The sequence below is a fragment of the Acomys minous genome (assembly GCF_964271855.1).
Source record: "Acomys minous genome assembly, chromosome: 17".
Taxonomy (NCBI): domain Eukaryota; kingdom Metazoa; phylum Chordata; class Mammalia; order Rodentia; family Muridae; genus Acomys; species Acomys minous.
The window spans coordinates 18905087-18927434 of NC_140500.1; the positions used below are offsets into that span (position 1 = coordinate 18905087).

The window sequence follows — 22348 nt, forward strand, 5'->3', positions numbered from 1 at the left end:
TTTGGAGTATCCCTTTAAACGGCTGATACAGTTCTGTGGTAGAGCGGCTCACCCAGCTTCAACCACCAGCATCACAACAACGAACAAAGGCAAATACGAACAACAACAAAACTCTTGACCCCTAAAGAACAAGACTCATACGTTTATATTTTATTTGGGATACAGCTAAGTTTTCTACTTAAATGTTTTTATTTTTAAGACACATTTTTTTTTTTTGGTAAAGAAAACAGGCCCGTTTAGAGAAATGTGTTTCTAAACAGCAGCGTTTCGTTGCTGGTTACCAAGGGAACAGTTAACAGGCAAATTTCAGATGGCCCAAGAAGCACAAGAAATGTGAGCTGCAGGCAGAAGAGTGAGGCTTGCCTACCCTACAGAAAGCCACTGTGGAGCATGAAAGCTTTCCCCCATCCCCTCTCCTTCTCCTTCCTTCCTGCTTCCTCTTCCCCTCCTTCCCTTTCTCAGCCAAGTTCTTACAACAAAATACAGGTCCTACCCTTACTTTATTGGCCAGCTCCCTAAAGGGGAACCTGACAGAAGGAGCCAGGTAGGTGCCTGGCCTGCACTGTTGGATAAAACAAATAATAACCCATCAGAGGAAAGTACGTGGCGCATTTGAGCGATCAGTAAATAAACAGTCCCCTAGTGAAGAGGGTTATGGAGTCTCACACTTGCGTCATCGATTCCATATCCTTCTTGCCAAAAGCCACCCAGTTGGCTGAGCGTCAGAAGGTGGGGTGCCAGAATCGGTGTAGAGGCGGCTGCACTGTGGCTGGACCTCTACAGGGCGGACCCTCTCGGAAGGGCCTCGGCTGTTTGGTTTTTTTTTTTTTCCACTCTCTGCTCCCCATATCCAGAGCTCTGCTCTTGGACCTGTACATTTGTATGTGAGGAATCTCCCCTCCCCCATTGTTTACTTTGCTCCTGGCAGCCCAAAATGCATGCGGGTATCATAAACACCTTTGCTTCTGTGTAGAGAGGCTGCAAATGGAGCCTTGAGGGACCCTGCTTTCCTCTGGAGGCATCCAGAGCCAGCAGCCCTCACAGGAAAACTCAGATCCTTCCCATCAGATGAGGGGGGATGTAACTTGCCATACTTTCCACTATGTATTCTGTTTGTTTGCCAGGAGTCTGTATTTCTGTTTTTGTTTTTGTCTTTTTATTTTTTGTTTTTGTTTTTGTTTTGTTGTTGTTCTTTTTTTGGGGGGGGGCTGTTTTTGAGATATTATCTTTTGTGTGTATGGTTTTCTGGATCTCTCTCTCTCTCTCTCTCTCTCTCTCTCTCTCTCTCTCTCTCTCTCTCTCTTTCTGTCCAACCTTCTCTCCCCCCATACCCCCCACCCCACCTCAAGTTCTACTTTGATTTGTCTGAGCATGTCTTTCCTTGTACACATCCTGATCGAGGTTATATTCAATGCTTGGATGTGTAGGTTGATTTTCTCATTAACCTGGAAAAACTTGCGCCCTCATCTGTACAAATGGGTAACTTTTCTCTGTCTGATCTTCCTCATCTTCACAGAGGTCCATCATGAATGTGTCTGACATTATATTGTGAATGTTGGATATCTTTTCTTTTTGTCTTACTGTGTTTAGGTCTGGGTTATTTTTATTGAACCAGTCTGGGTTTATTGATGATTTCCTCGATGTGTCCGTCCACTCAGCTAACAAGCTGATTATAGGACTCTTTCTCTGACAGTGTGATTTTGGCTTGGAGAATTTCATTGGCCTTTAAAGAGACCGTTTCACTCTCACTGATGACGTGTTCTCCCCGTCCATTGTGCATCTTTTACTTTTCCCACTGGATTCCTGAGTGTGTTTGTTATAGGTAGTTCACAGTCTCTGTGGGGCCATTGCAACACCTGAGCTATAGCTGAGTCTGGCCTATTCTTTCCCTTAGGATATTAGGTCGTATTTTACCCTTTTCAGTGTCTTGTAATTCTTCACTGATGCTGGGTACTGTGTGTTAAGCAGCAACCCAGAGATGAGGGATCTTAATATCCAGAAAAGAGGCTTTTTTCCTCTGATGGCCTTTTGGGATAAGGGCTCCAGTCAATAGGCCTGTGGTCATAGGCTTTGATGTTGCCTTAATAGCATCTATTATGAGGTATCATGGTCTGTTTCCGAATTAATGTTAATCCATCAACAAAAGATTCTCAGGCCCCTCTGATGTTACTTTGGTAAGTGATGATAGCACTCCAACAGACAACAGATCCTTGCGATGGAAAATTTAACATGCCGGATTCATATTCTCCCATCTCTGCCTCACTTCCTCTACGAGAAGTCTAGAGGGAAATGAATGGTCAACAGAACCAACAAAATGCATTTCTGAAGGTACTGGGTGCTCTGTCTCCAAACAGCTGGAGTGGGACAGTCCAGCTGGGGGCATAGGACGTTATGTAGCCCCAGTAAAGGTAACTAGATGAGGCATTTGCAAAGAAAGACGCATCCTTTTTGTGAATACCCTCAGCTTGAAAAGTACCAACTGTGGGCCTGTGCTGTGCCAGATGTTGTGGGAGCCAAGGATGGAAGGGTCCACAGTAGCTGGAATGGGGCTCACAAAGTTCATGAGACCTTAAGTTCATGGCTTTGGGCCTTGAAAAGACCTCGAGAGATCAAGCAGCCGGGAGATTTCTCTCTGTGTGAGTGACCATGTTTGAGAAGCCCACCTTTTCAAGTTTCCCATCTGGAGTAGGTCTGGTTGGAGTCCAGAATCTGCACTTTAAAAAGCCTTGCAGATGGTTTCTAGAACAATAAGCTATGGAGCCAAACCCTTCCTGTTACACAGGAGACTTGGGAAAACAGTTGACCTGCACAGGGCTGCTCAGCTTGGTGCTTGAACCACACAGTGATGACTGTCACATGTCAAGGTCTTTCTTTGTGCCTGGCTCTGTCTCGGGCACATGGCATATAGTGACACATCAAGCTCATAAGATGCCTGGGGGATTGTCACCAACAACTCCATTTTAAAGAAATAAGAGATTGGGGCTCAGAGACATGTCACGCTTGTGTAAAGTTGCACAGCAGACACAGAAGAGCTCAGGTTAGAATTCCAAACCCCATCAACCCCGACACATGTCACCTCTAACATTTTGTTGACCACTTGTGTAGAAATTTTTCTAGAGGGAGGGGGCACATGGACTGGAAGAACAGGCGCACAGCTACAGGGTTTTGCGTGGAGGGGTTTAAACCTAAGGCCCTGTTTCTGTATGTATGTGTCATTTGGGAAGAGGGTAGAGAGTTGCCTCCAGATTCTCCAAGGTGGTCTTCTCTGAGACCTACTGTGTTGCCCACTGGATGGCTTCTTTCCCACAATATGCATTTTATTTATTTATCTATTCATCTAACTCTATCTATCTATTTATCATCTCATCTATGATTACCTATCTATCTACTTATCATCTATCTATCAATCACTTATCATCTATCTGTCTATTTGAAGACAGAGTCTCATGTAGTCAGGCTGGCTTAGAACTCACTACAGAACCAAGGCTGACCTTGAGCTCTTGAGTCTCCCACCTCTGCCTCTGAGTGCTAGGATCAGAGGTGTGTACCACCACATGTAGTTTTATGCTGTGCTGGCAATGGAACCCAGGGCTTCATCATTGCCAGGCAAGCACTCTACCGAATGAGCTACCTCCCCGGCCCCCACAATGTGGGTTTCAAGCAGAGTTTGGCACCAGCCTCCTGTGATTGAATGGACCATGACTGGCATCTTCCCTGGAAGCAGGGACTCGCCAGTGCTCGCCCTCTGGGAAATGATTGTTCTCCCTGACTGCTTCCCCGCCACCCCAGAGATCTTTGTGTACCTTAGAAAAGAACAGCAATTCTTTCACTGGCCATTCACACCTCCCTCTTCTCCACCCACTCTCTTCAAGACACACCAGGGACCCGAGTTCCCTAAGGCACCGTTTGTGTGATGAACACTAAAAGAAAATTTATATTTAATGAGATTTAAGACAAAAGCATCCTTGCTTCAAAGCATTTCTAAACCCCTCAGAACAAACAGATTAATGAGATCCAGATTGCTAGTGACCAGGGCCCCTGCCCAGGCCCTGCTCTGGCCAGGGAGAACTTTGCTTGCCTGGATGTTGTTACACTGGGGCGCAGCTGGTAGGTTAGGGGTCATCTTGGTTCTAGTCTCCATGTTGGTGTCCCTGGACTGGCATGTGACTTTGGGTCAGGGTTTGTGTATGAGCCAGATGCCCACTTATCTGGGATAGTTTTCTCATCTGTAGCCTGGAGGTGCACCTTCAAGGAGTTGTTGGGTAGATTAGGCCAAAATGACTAATTAGCAAAAGCAATTAGCACCACTGTGAAAGGCTGTCTTGGGTCACCAGACTACATTCACTTAACTACTCCAACACCCTAAGTCTTCTTCTTTCCTAGAGCCCCTGAGATTTCTTATGAGATAAGCCTTCAGCTTGATAGTGAGGTGGGGGGGGAGGGGGGCTGGGAAGGGGAGGTAAGCACTCTCCTGGATCCTCCTACTGAGCAGGCTGGGATTCTGAGGCACTGTCTCAGGGAGGGAGGGAGTCTGTCCAGTGCCCCGAGAGTAAGCCACAGTGCCAGGACTCAAACATGAGTCTGGCTCGTTTGTGAGCCCATGCCTCTCTCAACTGCATTAAACATTCAGATGAGCCTTTAGGGAAGAGGAAGCTTGACCAAAGGCCCAGGCACAAGAAAGTAAATGGCCTAGAGGAGGAGATAGCAAGCACATGCCAGAAAATGTCACACATCTTGTGGGCAATGGCCTTAGCCTTGTTGCCTTCCAGATGTGTGAACTTGGAGAAGTTTCATAGTCTCCCTGACCTCTGGCTGATCCAACAGAATGGGATTTATCTTTTCTAGAGGTGTAAGTGACATAGTAGTGTGAATAAGCAGCTGTTTCACAGCAAAGATCCCTTTGCGGGTGAGTGATGCTTACAGTATTTTGATTGAAGGGAACAGGGGCTTCACCTTGCTCGCTTGCCTTAGGCAGGCTGTGCTGTAGGGCCCAGGAGCTTGCCTGAGCTTGGAGGCCATGCTGCCTGCCTTTCATGTCTCACTCTGTTTCCTCAGGGTGGGAGAACGTCTATGGCTTTGACATGACCTGCATCCGGGATGTTGCCATGAGGGAGCCCCTGGTGGACATCGTGGACCCCAAGCAAGTGGTGACCAATGCCTGTTTAATAAAGGTCTGGAGACTCATCTGGGTTGGGCCTGGGTATGCTAAGGACCCAGGTGTGTCACTCTGGAAAGTCTAGTAATGCCAGCTCCTTGTATGGCTCCCCTCTGAGGATGCCAAGACCACTTTGGTCAGAACCTGGTGACAAGTCAAAAGTTAGCAACCTTACTAAGCAGAACTGCTGAGTTGACTCCTGGGTGGCACTTCTAGGAGCGGGCAGGGGTGGTGGTGGTGAGGGGGGCAGGGAGGGAGGACAAAGTGGTACCCCTGGTGGTGTGAGTGAGGCAGGGGAGGAGTGTCAGAGACTGAACTGCTGGGAGGCAGGAGGGACATGGAGACTTCAGGACAATTCAGGGCTGAGAGTCTGATCATCTGGTGTAAGATCGCCGAGACCTCATGATTCTGCCATTCCAAGTACGCACGTCAGGTTTGCACAGACATAGCCTGCAGCCCCATCCTGTCTGTGCTCTGAACCTTGTTTCTTACAAGGTTCTCCTCAGTGCAGATGGCTAGCTGGTCAGCCTCCTTGCTACACTGGTCCCTAATCCATTCTTCTTACTAAACTCCCAAACGTACCTAATTAGAAAGAGTAGCAATAAGCATTGAACTCACTCCATCACTTTTCCCACCTCAGTTCCTCCCTGGAGCTGCTACTGCTCAAGGCCAGATGGGTCTTTTCAGTCTCTCCTATGTTTTAGCACTCCCGTGCGCTACCATAGTATACTGAAACAGGTACAACCAACAGATGTCTACCTCTGGTCCTTTAGGCTCAAAGACATCCATTTCATATGGTGAAAGTTCATTTTCTGGTGTAAACCCACGGCTCCTTATAGATCTTATCAGCCCACCTGCCTCTCATCTGCTCTGGGGCCCTGGGCCTCCCTTGTTTCCTGGAAGTTTGGGACAGGTGGCTTGGAGCCCTTCTAGCACAAGTAAGGGGACCAATTTCCAGGCTCCAAAGTTGAGGGGAAGTTTCAAAAGGCTGCTGTTTGCCCACATGAGGAATCCCTTTTATTTTGGACACAGGATCCACTTCAGCCTTTGGTCCTGACCATCCCTGAGGCAGCAGGAAGGGTCCCCTGATGACCCTCCCTCTGCAGCATCCTGCCCAAGAGGTTTGGCTTCAGGTCTGAGTCTTGGCTTCTCATCTCCAGGCTCACGGTGTTCCTAGCGCATCCCTTCTCTGGTTGGTTCTGGCTCGGACCATGGTGGGGACATACGGCCTCCTCTTCCTACAAACCCTATACCCGCTAGGCGTTTCTTCTTGGAACTTGGAACAAGAACAAGGGAAATGGGAGAAGCTCACTCTCTGGTCAAGACACTCCCCTCAAAGTTCAGAAGATGAGCTGAGCCTTGTGGCTCAGGTCTTTAGTCTCTGTATTCCAGGAAGATAAGGGAGAAAGATAGAGTCCAAGGCCCTCTTCTGCAACCTAACTTGATTTGATTTTAAAAACAGTAACAAGAAGGGGAGAATTCAGTTCAGTAGTTTAGTGGTAGAGCACCTGCCTAGCATGTGCCAGGCTCAGAGTTCAATCCCCATTACCACAAACAAACAACAAACAGACAGGCAGGCAGGCAGGCAGACAGACAGACAGATTAATTTCAGAATATGTAGAAGTCACTAGTGCTATAGATTTGCTCAAATAACACGTACCCATCAAAGCTGCAGTTAGGAACCTGCTTGAAGCAGCTTTAGCTTGGAGATAAACCCTACCAGTGTTTTGGGGCATTAGGTGGTTTCTGTCAATGACAGAATGTGTCGCCTGCTGGTGGCCTCACAGATTGGTTAGTTTCTGCCCCACCTTCAGCCTCCATGTGACTCCTTTTCCCTCCTCCTAGCTAGGTACCAGCAAGCTCCTTGGCCATGGCTGCACCTCAGTGTACCCACATGCCAAGCAGCCAGACTAGACAACGAAGGAGGCTGGGTGTCAAATCTGCTCCCCATCACTGAAACTCAGAAGTACTTTGAATATGTCTTGGTACTACGGACGCTACTTGCCATGATGCCCACTTTCACTGCTGCCCTATGACTCTTCTTCCTATTAGCATTTTCTGAGCTTGAGCTAGGAGGGAGAATGTTTGCCCCTGCAGCGCTCTCTCCCCCCACTGCCCTCTCTCTCTGCAGCATCTCACTGAGCCTTCTGGGAAAACACTTGCCCTTCTTCACACACTTAATTGCTGTTTTCATAGCTATTAACACTGCCCGAGTGTGACACTTTATTATAATTAAGACTCTGTTTTGACCAGACTTCTGCCTGGAGACATCTATTTGTGACACTATTGAGAGGTGGGGTAGCAGAGGCCAGGAGCTCTTCTGTTTATTCCCTGAGGATCCCTGGTGCTATCTGGGATCGCCTAAGGCCAAGGCAGTGAATTTCCTTGAGGTCTCAAGGGTACAAATGAGAGACAGAGAACCCTTCCAAATAATAGCACTTGCACTCAGGGGCATCAGTGAGGATGACTGTAGCTGAGCTGTGGGCATGCACCTGAGCCCCAGGCCTTTATGTCTCCAAAGTCAAGCCCCATCTGATTCAGTTCCCACAAATGGGACCCATCTGCCTCAGCTGTTGTCACTTCAATGCACAGCTTCACTGACCTTTGCCTGGAAGCCTTATGTTCCCTCAGAGGCCCCCATTAAGATGCAAATGTCTCTAGGACCCTTGGAACACTGTCAGCTAATACAAGACAGGGCAGCTGACATTTGGTTGGTGGATAGTCTGAGAGGCTGTCTGGAGATGGGATTCCTGCTAGATGTGTGTGTGTGTGTGTGTGTGTGTGTGTGTGTGTGTGTGTGTGTGTAAAACCATGAATGTAAGTGTGTTGCTCACCACTAAAAAATGGTTAGTAACTCCAGAACAGGTCACTGGGGCAAGGAAAAAAAATCCCAGACAACAGCAGGTTCATCTTGCCTTGGATTTGCAGGCTGAGACAGGGAAACATGGGGACACTTGAGGTACTTCAGGATATTAGTGGTCTATGAGGTGTGGGCAGCTGTTTACGGCGGTCACTGGCTGCTTTGGGTTCTGTAAACCTAAAGTAAAGTTACTGACTAGAGGGTCTCTGCTGGGCATGGTGGGAGACACCTGTAATTCCAGCACTTGGGAGGGAGAAGCAAGAGATCAAGGTTCAAGGCCAGCTTCATCTACTTAGTGAGCTGAAGACCAGCCTGGTCTGTGTAAGACTGTATCATGAACAAAATCCAAACAAACATAATGAGTCTATGACTTTTGTTTTTTTTTTAATTCCCTTTTCCGAGAGTAGTTAATTCTGCAGTTAACTATTGTAATACAGAAAGCATTGTTTCCCCCAAAGAATGGGAAAGATGGCAAAGGGTTACTTTGCTGGAAGACCCTGGGGACAGAGAAAAGCCACTTTACCCAGAGGGCCGGAGACAGGCAGCTATAGCCAGAATAGATAGTGAAATGCAATTTTCACACAGCAGGGTGCCTTCATTCAGAGTGTCGCTTACAGCAAAGCCAGTGTGAAACCAGTAACATGTTGATTGATGCAGTTTCCGAAATATTAATGACTTTGGAATCAACCAGAGGGTGTGGAGGTAGAAGCTTATATAAGTTCTCCTAAGTAATGTGTGTGTGTGTGTGTGTGTGTGTGTGTGTGTGTGTGTGTGTGTGTCTGCATGTGTCTCTATATGTGTGTGTGTGCACATGTTTATGTATGTATGTGTATGTATGTATGTATGTATGTATGTATGTATGTGTGTGTGTATGCATGTGTGCACATGTGTTCTTGTGAAAAGTGACAAAAAGGAAATAGAAGTGGTAGATGGGGAAATTTACAAAATCTGGGCGTGAGCTCTAGGGAGTCATTGAAGGCTGTAGAACAAGAGTGGCACAGTTGGAGTGGGTGGCTGATTGTGAAAGCAAGGCCAGGAAGGAAGGAAAGACTTCAGGCACGAAGATCTGCTCTGGAGGATGGTGAGTGAGCACCATGCCTGTTGGTACTGAATTATATACCAAGGACACACAAGACAATGAGATATAGTTCCTGTCCCCAGAGGGGACTGTACACATGGCAGAGGCTGAGGATGGAAGGGACAAGGCTCCTGCCTAAGAGCAAGAGGTCAAGCTAGGCTGGTGGCTGAGGACCGAGAGAGAAAGATGGAGGAGCTTTGAAAGGACCTGGATGAGAAGGCAGGAAAGTCACCAAGTGCCACTAATCACTGCTCAGTTCACCTGAGGCACTCTCTTACATTCTGGAGCTACAGGGTACTGACAATGAGGTGCGGCTTGGAGGGACCCTGAACACCAAGAACGTCTGTCAGGCACCACCTCTGAAGCAGTTCCCTACCATGGAGCAACCCCCTCCCCGGGGCTGGGTCTCTGCTGAGCGGATGGGGTGGGCATCAGCCTTGAATGCAGACAGAACCCTGTAGCTTAGTGATTCCCAGCAGGAAGGCGAAGGGCCTGATGCAGTCACCATTACACCCGGTATAGAAAAGTTAGGCTGATAAGGAACCAGAAATCATGATGAGAGAAACAAACATGAAGCTAGGAGCAGTTCACACTATGGAGAAGGTTTTAAAGGGTCCACATCGGCTGGGCTGGACATTCAGCTTGCCCTGTGGGTGGAAGTCAGGATAGCAGATGTGGGATCTCTCCATCGCTTCTGAAGATGCCTGGACGTGGAAGGCACTGTGTGGTATGCACAGGACCAGTATCCCTGGGCTGTCACAAACGTCAAGATGTCACTTATCAGGATGGACAGGAAGTTTTATATCATCCACGGTGGCCCCTCTGAACCAAGGTCCACCCTTGGTTAGTTCTCACCCTCTGTCTTTAGGTTAGAAACTCTGCAGTGATCACCTCACAGAAGGCTCCACCTGACCCTGCCACTCATCCTTTTGCTGCCAACTACTAGAGGGCTTCACATTCTAGGCCCACACTTGCCCTCTTCCTAGGCAATCTGAGAGTGCTTCCCTTTTCGCAAGGTTCATGATGGCTCACTCCGCCCCCATCAGGACTGAGATCTGATTGGCTGCTGTGACTCATATTTCCTCTTCACAAGTCTTATGACACTTTGTCTTTCCCTTTTAATGGTTTTTAAAATACAGAGAGAAAGGGAGTCCTTTACCCAATGCCATTTTGCCTCTTCATGGGTCTTGTTGCTAGGTCTCTAGAGCATTGTCTGGCCCACAGGAGTCTGACTGTCTCTTCAAGAGTCCCCAAAATAGTGGTTCTTGCTACACACCCCAACACAAGGGGAAATTCTTCTTTGAGACTCACTGGCATCTGTCTGGATGCCTCTGAAGCTCCCGGTAGGGTTTCCTGTCTCAGGACAGCCAACAAGTAACACATTGGTCAGCATCCTTCACACACAGAAGACCAGCACACGGAGAACTGGAGACCCGTCTCTCCACTATACTTGCTTCCCACGCAACATCGATTTTCAGTCACCCTCTAGCTGAACTTGTGAGAATTATTAGTTCTTTGTGTTCCGCTTTCCCCAGTCCAAACTGAGACTTCTCGCCTGGTGCTTTCCCCCTCTTATTTATTTTTAAAACCTGTACAGGTTTGTTATAAATGAGGGCCAATGGAACTTCCTCCAGCCCATTTATGCTTCACTCTTGAGGCAACACTTAGTGCTTCTGATTTGAGGAACTTACACACACACACACACACACACACACACACACACACACACAAAAGAAATGGTGGGAGCCGGGGTGGGGGTTAGTCCTTTGATTCAGGTGAGACCTGAGAAGGTCTGTGGTGACTCTCCTCATCAGTCTCAGAATTTCCTCCCAGGTAATAAAGATGCTGACCGTGGGGGGCCCACACTTTGTGAATGACTAGAAGGGAGCAATGCTTGGATGGCCACTGGAATCCCTTCCAACTTGCTTTGGTGGTGTGTGGTCTTCTAGATCACTCCTGTCTCGACCTTCAGCCCCCAGCGGATGTGCCTTTCTGGCTCAGTTCCGCTCAGATTTAGATTCAGTTCTACTTGCACCATTTCCCAAGCATCTGCCACCTTAGAAAAGATGGAGGAGGTAGTTGAAAGGGTGGTGGGTGCAGCTGGAAGTCACCCCAAAGTAGTGGCTAGTCCATTTTCTCTAGGGGTGAGGCTACTGGGCCTCAGCATAGCAGGGGTTGTAAGCCTCTGGCCTTCTTTCTCCTCTGGGCTGCAGGAAGTGGACATTTACACTGTGAAGACGGAAGAGCTGTCCTTCACATCTGCCTTCTGCCTGCAGATACAGCGAAACGACTACGTCCATGCCCTCGTCACCTATTTTAATATTGAATTTACCAAGTGCCACAAGAAAATGGGTTTTTCTACAGGTGAGCTCTCTATTGGTTTTCTAGAACTTTCCCTCTGGGCTTGCATAAGGCTTAAAGGGCAGAAACCAAGGCCGGCCTTAACTTGTCCAGATGTCAGTTGGGACTCTGACTTGACATCTCACAAGTTTTCTACACTTGAGGAGAGAGGATGCATCCCCCTATGCTCTTGGCTTCCCAAGGGGAAGAAAAAGACGATAGGGGTACAGTTTCCAAAGCTGAGAGCTGTCATGGGTGCCACCAGGGACTCACTGTGGCCTCTAAAGAAAGAATTGCTATGATCCATAATACAGTTACAGAACACAGACCAAGCTTACCATAAAACAACACGACATACTTTCAAGGGCGAGAGTAGACAGTGGCCAAAGGGACCACTGAGGAGGAAAACAAGTACAGGCAGTGGTCAGACAGATCATTGTGCTGACTTACACACTTAGGTTCACTTTTAACCGTGTCTGGTTTTTGAGTGTTCATGTATGCGCACTTGTGTGAACACATGGGAATGGAGGCTGTCCTAGTTTGCTTTCTGTTGCTGCGGTAAACACCATGGCCAAAAACAAACCGAGGAGAAAAGTATTTACTTAATCCTACAGCTTATAGTTTATCACAGAAGGAAGTCAAAGCAAGAACACAGACAGGAACTGAAGGAACGTTGCTTACTGGCTTGCTCCCAGGTTCATAGTCCCCTCCTTTTTTATACATCCCAGAACATACCTGCCTAGGGATGATGGTACCATCCACAGTGGCCGAGTCTTCCCACCTCAATTAACAATCAAGACTAGGCCTCATAGACATGCGCACACTCCAATTTGATGGAGGCAATTCCTGGCAAATTCAGAATGTCATGTCTTCCCCTGGAGACCAGAGGTAAACCTGGATCGCATCATATTGACCAATTATCCAAGTCCTGCTCTTTCAGTTTCTGCCTTTACAAGCCGCTGATTATGAGGAAGGGCTCGTCCCATTTACCTCCAGCCTGCTCATATCTGACTTCTTCCTTAACACTGGGTGGGGGCAAGGCAGAAGAGTCTCTTTTGAAACTTTTAATTTATCATTATAACCGTGTGTGTTGTGGTGTGTGAGGGCAGGCGTGCTGTGGCATGCATGTGCACGTGGAGGTAGGAGGACAAGATTGCAGAGTTGATGCTCTCCTACCTTTCTGTGGCTTCCAGGGATCAAACTTAGGCCATCAGGCTTATGTGGCATGTACCTTTGACTGCTGGTCCTTCTCGCTGCGCCTGTCCTCTGGAAATTCATCAAGTATATGTCTGTCTGATTAGCTTGTATTGAGAAGGTTCTGTGTGAGGGATACAGAGTAGAGCTTCTGATATGAGCCCCTTCTGGCCCCAGGACAGCCCATATGCGCAAGTGAGAGGTATGTGTGGAGGTGATGGCCTCTACGCAAGATGACACATCTCTCACTGGGCTATAAACTCACCTCTTTCTTCTTTCCTGCTTTTCCCACCTGCATCTATTCTTCATTGAAGTCACAGTTATATTCCCAGAAGATCACTTCCATTATCTTTGTCTGCTTTCTGTTACTATCACAAAACATTTGAGTCTGGATAACTTATGAAGAGTAGAAATTTATTTGGCTCACAGTTCTGGAGGTTGGCAAGTCCAAAATCATGGTGCTGGCATTGGCTTAGCATCAGATGAGGCTTCTGTGCTGCATCTTAACATGGCAGAAGGTGTCAAAGGTGAGGGAGAGATACATACACAGAGAGAGAGAGAGAGAGAGAGAGAGAGAGAGAGAGAGAGAGAGAGAGAGAGAAAGAGAGAGAGAGAGAGAGAGGCAGACAGGCAGAGAGAGAGACAGAGAGAGACAGAGAGAGACAGAGACAGAGAGACAGAGAGAGACAGAGACAGAGAGACAGAGAGAGACAGAGACAGATAGATACACATAGAGAGAGAGACAGAGAGTCAGAGACAGGGACAGAGAATGAGAAATACCTTTCCTATGCAACAGTCTCCTCCTACGATGTGGTTTGAATAAGAATGGCCCCATAGGCTTAGTTACCAGGGAGTGGAACTTTTGGGGGAAGGATTAGGATGTCTGGTCTTGTTAGAGGAGGTGTGTCACTGAGAGTGGACTTTGAGCTTTCAAAAGCCCGTATCAGGACCAGTCTTCCATTCCCTCTGTCTGCTATCTGTGGGCCAGGTTGCAAAGCTCTGCCACTGCTCCCAGAACCATGCCCGTCTGCTTCCCACCATGACAATCATGTACTAACCCTCTGAAACTGTAAGCAAGCCCCCCCCCAATTAAATGTTTCCTTTTGTAAGAGTTCCCTTGGCCACGATGTCTCTTCACAGCAATAGAGAAGTAACTAAGATACATGCTAACCCATAGATCCATCCTCCCATGACTGGATTCGTTTATTCATGAAGATAGAGCCCCAAGACAAATCACCCCTTCCCAAAGATTTCAGCTCTCAACATCGATGCACTCACTGAAGACCACATTTCCAACATACAAGTTCTGGCAGATGCATTCAAACCGTGTCCTCTGCCTAGTCAGCTTTCGGAGGTGCCTCATTGCCTTTGGGCCTGGCAGGAGAGAGCCCCATGGTTCGGTCTTAGCCCTTCCATAGGCCCTCAGACTTCTCCTTGATGCATATACCCAAGCTCTTTCCCATCACTCCCACACACAGCACAGCCACTCTGAGCTCCCCCCCACCACGCCTTAGACTCAGGGGACTTCTTCATCACTGGGCCATTGCTTCTGCCTGTTCATTTGGCATGGTGACCCAGGAATGTCCTTTCTCAGAGGGCTCTTGTAACCCCTTTCTCTCTGTGATAATTTTCTTAAGCTGCCAGGACAAAGGTTCACAGGCTAAGTGCACTCCATATGAATTCCTGTAAACCAGGAGTGTGCTCATAGGAGCAGAGGAGGCGTGCTAGTGGCAGAGGGAATGTTCTACCAGATGTAACTACTTATTTCTTAGATGTGTGGCACAGGTGGGGGCGGGTATTTTTACCTGTGGATAGGAGGCAGAAGACTCCCGGTATCCAATACCAGGCCAGGTATGGTGGTGCACACCTTCAATGCCAGTACTTGGGAGGCAGAAGCAGGTGGATTTCTGTGAGTTTGAGTTAGCCTGTTCCACATAGTGAGCTTCAGGCCAGCTAAGGATATATAGTGAGACCTTGTCTCAAAACAAACAAACAAATCCATTCAATCCCAGAAAGTCTTGTCCTGCATTCAGTGTTTCCTTTTACTACCAAGACCAGCGATTCCCCCTGGCCTCAGCCATTGTCCAGGGCTGCCCTCCTTCATCAATCAGTAGGTGAGCTGAGCTCAGTTTCTCCACTGTAGGTGATGAGAAAGTCAGTAGCAGAGGCACTGTGGGAAAATCTTTGGGTTTTTAAACCCTAAGTCTGGACCCATGACTCTTATTAAGGCTTCTTGTCTGTCTATTGGACTTCTGTCAAGATGTGACTCCCTAGTCAAGTTTGGTGGCAGACTTGACATTCTGAGGGCTCCATGAGCAGGAGGCTTGGTTAAAGCTCAGTCCAAACTCCAAGCTGTCACCCATGGGGTTCATGAAAGAAGATGAAGGCTTAAAGGGTCTAACCCCAGGCTCAGTGCCCTCCATCTTCTGAGTAACCCCTACCATTACCCCACTCAAGCTGAAACCATGGTAAATCTAGGGAGAGACATTAGCAAGCCATATCACCTCTTGTCTGTGTAGAGCTATATAAAGCTGGCTTCCAGAAGGATGTTTGCAGTCCTATAAGTCTTTGATTCCTATATCTTGTGCAGTGACCCTCAAAGTGTAGTCTGTGAACAATAGCCTCAACATCCCTCAAATCTAGGAAGGTATCAGCCTAGACTCACCAGCTCAGAAACTCTGAGGGGGGCCCAACCATCTATGCCTTAGCAAAATGTCGAGGTGGCCATAGCTCCTGAGTTTGAGAAGTCCCGTCCTCCTACAAGACCACCTTTAACTAGAGTTCAGCTGAGCTTGACTCACTTCTGGCAGGACAAACCTATCTCCTCAGCAAGGTGTACCTCTTGTAAACTCAGATCCTGCTTGCTGAGAGCCGGAGGAAACAATGTGGTTGGTTAGTCTCTTAGCCCTCTTGGGAGGTTAGCACCAGTTTTGTGTCTAGTGTGTCAAAGACTCCTTTACTAGACCATCTGGACTTGGCATCTACTCAGAGTTTTCACTCTGGCCACTGACAGAGTAATTTCTTTTGGTTTTCAGGATCATAGGTGCATACAATTTGATAAATCCCAATGTCTGAAGACATACTATCACAATTGGACCATGCATGCATGATTCACTTCTGGCTTATTTGTTTATTAATATAATGAGTACTCATGAACCTACCACCTAACACAATAACTAAGATGGAGATGAATTATTAACTGGGATGGAACTAAATTATTAACTACAATGCAAAGAGTAGCTGGAATTAAATTTATTATTATTTCTGTTGGAATATAAGTGCATGGGTTGTTGAGAAATACTTAATTAAAATATAAATATCAGCTAAATTAATTAATATGTGATATATGGTTATATTTATAATTAATAAATGTAAATAAATGAAGTCATATTCACAGACTTCCTGTAAGCCACCTCAGAACTTAGAGGTTTAGATACTATCAAGATCTTTACGTGCTTTGTTTTATTTTTTATTTTTATTTTTTAATCTAAATGTCCCACTTCCAGCCAGCCTATGTCCTGGCTATGGTAAAAGAAAGTTTTAACACAATTATGCATGTGCAAAAACAAGATATTGGCCGTGGGAGTTTGTGAGAGCATTCCTCCCGTCTCTGGCAAGTGCCCCTCCCCACCAATTCCCCCACTGAGTTTCCCATCTCAGATTCAGTGCAGCCAGCTCTGGGGGACCCAGTCAAAAAAAAAAAAAAAAAAAAAAAAAAGCAAACCACATACTGTGTAGCTTGGAAATGATGCCTGCTAATGGTTCTGGCTGCTTTGCAGCACCAGGCAGAAGCACCCGAGCCAGCCAGGGGCACAGCTGTCCCTGTCCCCTTGAACTCATCCTCTGAGGGTGTGGGAGGAGGGTTGGAGCTGCCGAGCAATCCAGGAAAGCTGGGAGGTGGGTGGAAGGCAGTGGCCCTAAGAGGAGCTGCATTCAAGGATTACTTCCTTTTCAAGGTAGGATGATAATCACCAGAAATGACCTTGAGCTGGAGACGTGGTGGTTCTCAGGGAGCCTCTTTCCAGACTCGCCATCCTGTGGCACTGAGTCATTTCCCAGGTCTAAAAAGCCTCTCACTGCACAGTCTTTAATTCCCAAAAAGCTCACCAGACAATGCAGCTCTAAATATACAGCTAGAGAAATTATTATGTCTTACAAAGAAATACTAATTCTTTAACCAGTAGGAAGTGAAACAGGAAGCTGAATTCTCTTCCTCAAAACACAGGAGGATGATCTTATGAGAGGCTGCTCCCACTAGCTCTGACGGTTCCCTGAGTTTCCACTCCTCACCCAAGACCATGGCTTCTCCAGCTCTGCTCGAACTGTCCACTAGCTGCCTGAGAGTCTTCTAAGAGTATAGGATCTGCAGAAAGGATGGGGGGGGGGTGGGTGGGAATGCAAAACTGTGTTCATCTTTGGCATTATTGGATAAGCTCAGAGCCTCACCTGACACATGGCAGGCATCCTAAGCCAAAGACCTTTGAATAGATATGTTCTTATACTTACCGCATTGCAGACAATATTGATCATGCTCCTCCACCCCCTCCCCCCCAAAAAAGGTAGAGTGAACATCATCAGTAATCTACAAGCAGGGTGGCTGGGCTGACACGTGGGTCCAGAATACTCCCAAGAGGAACTCAACCTCATAATGACCAAAAGCTGTGCCATCCTGGCTTGTAGGTTGGGACTGGTGCAGGAGTGGCGGGGAGTGAGGCTTAATCCCTGATGAGGAGAGGTATGGGCAACACTCAGCCCTGTCTACGTGGTATAGCATGAGCACAGCATTCCAGATGCAACCCAAGCGTTCTAGAGCACCAGAGTCAGGCAGTGTGTCTTTGCAGGTATCCCGCAGTCTATGGACAGATACTTACACACCAGTTCGTGTACTGACTCACTACCAGCTGTCGTGGCTTAGCAGTGCCCTGGTACAGTTTTGTTATAACTAATAGGTTGTAAGTGGGGTGTCCATATGATTCAGCTTTTAATTCAGGATGCTTTGGCAAGCAAAGGAGAGATCTAGTGATGACTGTGCTGGGTGAACAGGCAGGGACCACATCCCTAGGCACAGAGAGAGGTGTGGCCACTCTTCACAATCCATCTCACCCACACAAGACCTCAGGGAATAAACATCACCACCTATAGTCCATGTGGTGGCACAGGAATTTCAGGGTCACAGTACAAACCTGTGGCAAAGAAGAATCTAGAACCAGGGCCTGTTGTCCTTCCCACAACGTCTATCCAGGAGAACCCAAGGGAATACATCCACTTTAGCCATGGGGCAGGCATTATGTCTCGGCATATCTGTGTCCCACATTCCTGGAATTAACAAACTGAAAATGCAAAACAAAGCAGGGCCAAGCCTCGAACTTCTGCTGTTTCTTCTGGTCGCGGTGGAAAACCCAGTTGAGAAATCATGAGACTGGTTAGGCCGTGGCTATTGGCTCCACTATGGAAAGATATGTCTGGGGAGGTTCTTAATCTTTTGAAACAATGTTCCTTCCATGCTTCAGGACCATTTGTCAGGGGCAGACTGGCCCCACTGGCCTGCCTGGCTATGCTAGTAAAGCTCTCTGATTGGATGGTAGAGGAGGCAGCTTGAATCCCTTTTTTTGTTTGTTTGTTTTTTGTTTTTTGTTTTTTGTTTTTCGAGACAGGGTTTCTCTATGTAGCCTTGGCTGTCCTGAACTTGCTTTGTAGACCATGCTGGCCTCGAACTCACAGCTATCCACCTGCCTCTGCCTCCCGAGTGCTGGGATTAAAGGCGTGTGCCACCACGCCTGGCTCTTGAATCCCTTTAACTGAAGGTCTTAAGGAACGGCAGAGACACTTGCCTGAGTGGGTGGAGGTGGAGACGGGGGCGAGAGTGCTGTCAGTCACACTCCCAGCGTTCTGCATACACAGCCAGAACTTGTCTTTTGACAGTTTATTTAGAGGTAATTGGCAGGAAGCGTGCTGAGAGCAGGTGGTCTGCAGACAGCAGTGCGCCTGGCAGGCTGGGTTGCTAGGTGGGCTTGGGGCTCCAGGATCTGCAAGGCACTGGCTGTGAAATCTCAGTCCTCCACAGCACACTCCACAAGCGCAGGCTGAGCTTTCTCTCGTGACCTTGAGTTTCCATCGATTTGCAAATGCACACGCTGAAGGCTGTGCTAGTCTCTGTCTGACCACTGACATTTGATCAAGCCAGCTCATTGCAAACAACAAAGGGGGGAAAAGGCCTCTGTGCCGTGATTAAAATAGATCGTGGGGTTTTGAAAGATCTTTGAGGTCACGCTGTTTGACTTGGCACATAACAATTGAACTCACTTTAAGTGCTGCCCTTGACACCTGGGGAGGAACCTGTCACTCCGTTCCTAGGACTGTGAGACAGATCCAGTTCTTCCTGCAACTGCACGTCTCAGTCCTAGTAATTCCCAAAGCCACGTGTAAGGCAAATGTAAGTTTCCCATGCAACAGTCTTGCACGTGTTGGAAGGGCCCTTACCCAAGTCTTGTTGCTGGTCGCATTGGTTTTAAGCAGGAAGAAAAGGCCACTGGGGGAAAACAAGGGTCTAAGCTAAGAGGAGATCACCATACAGTGCAGCTTCTGCAGTCCATGAGTTTCAGCTGAGCATCTTTGGGCGCATCACACATCACAGGATGCTGAGCTTTGGGCTCTTGGCACTGTCCACTTATCAGTGTCCACTTGACACTCGACTCAGTGCTTCTAGATTGAAAGTGGTGACAGCTAAGCAGTACTAAGCAAGGCTGGCCTGGCTCCACTCTCCAAGATCCTGCAGAAAATGTAAACAAGTGAGGGGGAAGCGTTTACCCTGAAGCACGCTAGACATTGGGGTGACATCAATTCTGGGTGCCCTTGGAACACTGGACCTGGTTGGAGTGGTCCAGAAGGCTGTCCTTGAAGGATGAGGATGTACTGAATAGGGAAGGCAAGAGTACTCCAGTGGCAGTCACTGCCCAAGAAAAGGACTGCATCCCAGGACACAAGGCACCTCCCAGTTAGCTGGAGACTATATGGAATTCATTGATAAATACCAAGGAGGTTCAAGCATCACAATGGCTTCCAACTATTCAGGAGGGGTGGTCTGTGGAGTAAGAATCTCCTCCTCTTTCCTTCTTGCACTGTTTGGAAGACATGGCTGAAATCCTGCATCAGGACTGGGCCACGGTGCAGGGTGCAACAACAGGGCCGACTCACAGGGGAGGGAAGCTGTTTGAAGGATGGAGGAGTGTTGGTAAGGCTGGGACACTGGTTGGGCTGTTGAGTTTGTATAAATGATGACATAAGTCTACAGATGATGCAGATTAGGATGGTCTGTTCTATAGATCTCACATTCTGAGTCTTTACTGCACTAACACAGGAGCATAGGGAGGAGGTTCGTTTATGCTAATGACTTACTTGCTGAGGGATACCTGAGCCTCTCTTCTGACCCCTCACTAAGATCACCATCTCTGTGGGTTTTGGTCCGGGATAGGAGGGAGGGCATTGGGTTAAGTCAGAAGTTCTGTGGTTGGGGCCTGACCCCTTGAGTATTGGGGTGTGGGCAGAAACCACTGAGTCCAAAAACAAAACAAAACAACCAAAAACAAAAAACATCTCAAGGCCTCTGTGTGGGTCCTGGACCTCAGCAGACTCTTGTTCATCTCTGACTCTTTCTTCTTCCCTCTCTTGTGTCTGTCCCTAGCCCCTGATGCTCCCTACACCCACTGGAAGCAGACTGTCTTCTACTTGGAAGATTACCTCACTGTCCGGAGGGGGGAGGAAATCTACGGGACCATATCCATGAAGCCAAATGCCAAAAATGTGGTGAGTCTGAGGAACCACGGCATGGCCAAGGCCAAGGGAGACATGGAGTTGACTCCTAGGGAGCTCTCAGAAGTCACCCATCCAGTCTGATGTCTAGTGCACAAAAGCTTCTGGGGGAGGCAGATAGCAGCTGCATTTGCAGATGACCGGGCCTAATTGGGTGACCTCTACTGATTCTTCCAAACCCCGGAGGCTAGAGGCTTTCTGGACTCTGAACTCAACCTTGAGGACAGCTCCCAGAAGCTCCCAGGAGAGCCCTTGAGAATGGATGTTTTACATAAGTGGGCTCTGCCTCATTTAGGATGAGCTGAGGCTGGAAAAGCAAGTGTCTAGTATAGAAGGAAGTGTCCAGTGGGCATTTCTCCAGCTGACCTGGTGGGACCTCTCCGAGAAGCCGCCATATGTGCATGGATGCTGAAGGTCTGCAGGGTAGTTGAGGGTAACGTCAAGGGAGACCCACTGACCTTTGGTTATCACCTAGTTGAAATCCCAGGACAGCTTTCATGTGAGGGCAGGAAGGCTTAGGTTAGTCATCAGAGCCCTTTCTGTGAGGTTAATGGGGCACCAGAGTGGATTCTTGAGGACTGGCCCTGAAGACCCTTAGCTAGAAACCCCATAGCTACCTGTCCCCATGGCACCAGAAGTCCAAGGCCTACGGGGTCCTACAATCTCCTACCCAGACTCTTACTATGGCCTTTGCTCTTTCATCACAGCGAGACCTCGATTTCACAGTAGACTTGGATTTTAAGGGACAGCTGTGCGAAACATCTGTATCTAATGACTACAAAATGCGTTAGCACACGTGGGAAGTTTCAGAGAGCAAGCGAGAAGAGGCACTCACTTCAGTCTGCCACGCTGCCCCAAGGAATACTGTTAGGAGGACCACACTCGACAACCAGAGCTTTCCACTCTGCCTTGAAGATCGGTGAACTTGCCCGGGGCTCTCCTGGGCCCCCACCATGACAGGGAGCCTCCAGCTCCTCCGCTCTGCCCCTGGAGCCCTTCACAAAGGCTTTGTTGTTGCCTGTCGTGCTGGGGCTGGGCCTCTGAGGATGGAAACATACCCATGTGCCCCCACTGCCCTCCTAAACTGACTCTCTGGATCTTCCAAGTTTTGCATGCTGCAGACATCTAGGACAGGTTATTTCCGCTAGAACCTGGAGACAATAGTGTCTTTGATAGCATAAGCCAGATATCCTGTCTGTGCGGTGGTGTGTGTGTGTGTGTGTGTGTGTGTGTGTGTGTGTGTGTGTGTGTGTGTACATGTGTGTGTGTGTGCCTACAGCATATATATTGATTTACTTGCCCACAAACATCTGTATATTCAAACATATACAGCTAAGTGGGCATACTTGGGTGTTCATTCCGATGGGGTGTGTGGGTGCGCATGTGTGTGCGTGAGCGTGGGTGTGTGCGCCTAGAATCTATATTACTCTCAGAGGAGGTTCTGTTGCTTTCAAATAGGAATTTGTTTTGTGATTCCTTCTCCCCATCCTGACCCCTTAACAGATGTTCCGCAGCTATGAAACATTGTACTAGCTCTGGTCTCGTTGTGACTAGACTGTGGCTCTGAATCCTGAACACAGTACCGCAGGCTCTATGGGCGCTCAATAAACTCACATGAGAAAGAAGCAATGAGACAGCTTTGTTTCTGGTGCTGCAGAGTGTAAGGGTGGGTGCAGGGGGCACAGTGGGTAGTAAAAGGCTGCAGTGGGGCAGAAAATCACGGAGTGCCGCTCCAACTTGTGTTTATGTTTGTTCACTGGACGCACGTTCCATGGGAGACGCAGCTGGGAAGTTGGAGCAGGCTGAACTCACCTTTCTGGAGATTCTATAGGTCCTGCCCTGAGAGCATCCTGGAGCTGTGGTGTTGAGGATGCTGGAGAAGGAGACAGGAACTGACCAACAGTGCTATACA

The 22348-nt window shown here is 48.0% G+C and overlaps 1 protein-coding gene across 1 annotated transcript in view; it reads left to right on the forward strand.

Moving 5' to 3' along the window:
* Window positions 1-22061, forward strand: part of PRMT8 (protein arginine methyltransferase 8) — an 86179-nt gene extending 64118 nt beyond the window's left edge. Inside the window, exons 7-10 of the mRNA XM_084766792.1 lie at window positions 5056-5171; window positions 11307-11457; window positions 20309-20430; window positions 21144-22061. Coding sequence (XP_084622918.1) covers window positions 5056-5171; window positions 11307-11457; window positions 20309-20430; window positions 21144-21227 — 473 coding nt within the window. The 3' untranslated portion in view covers window positions 21228-22061. The remainder of the gene's footprint in view (window positions 1-5055; window positions 5172-11306; window positions 11458-20308; window positions 20431-21143) is intronic.
* Window positions 22062-22348: the final 287 nt, after the last annotated feature.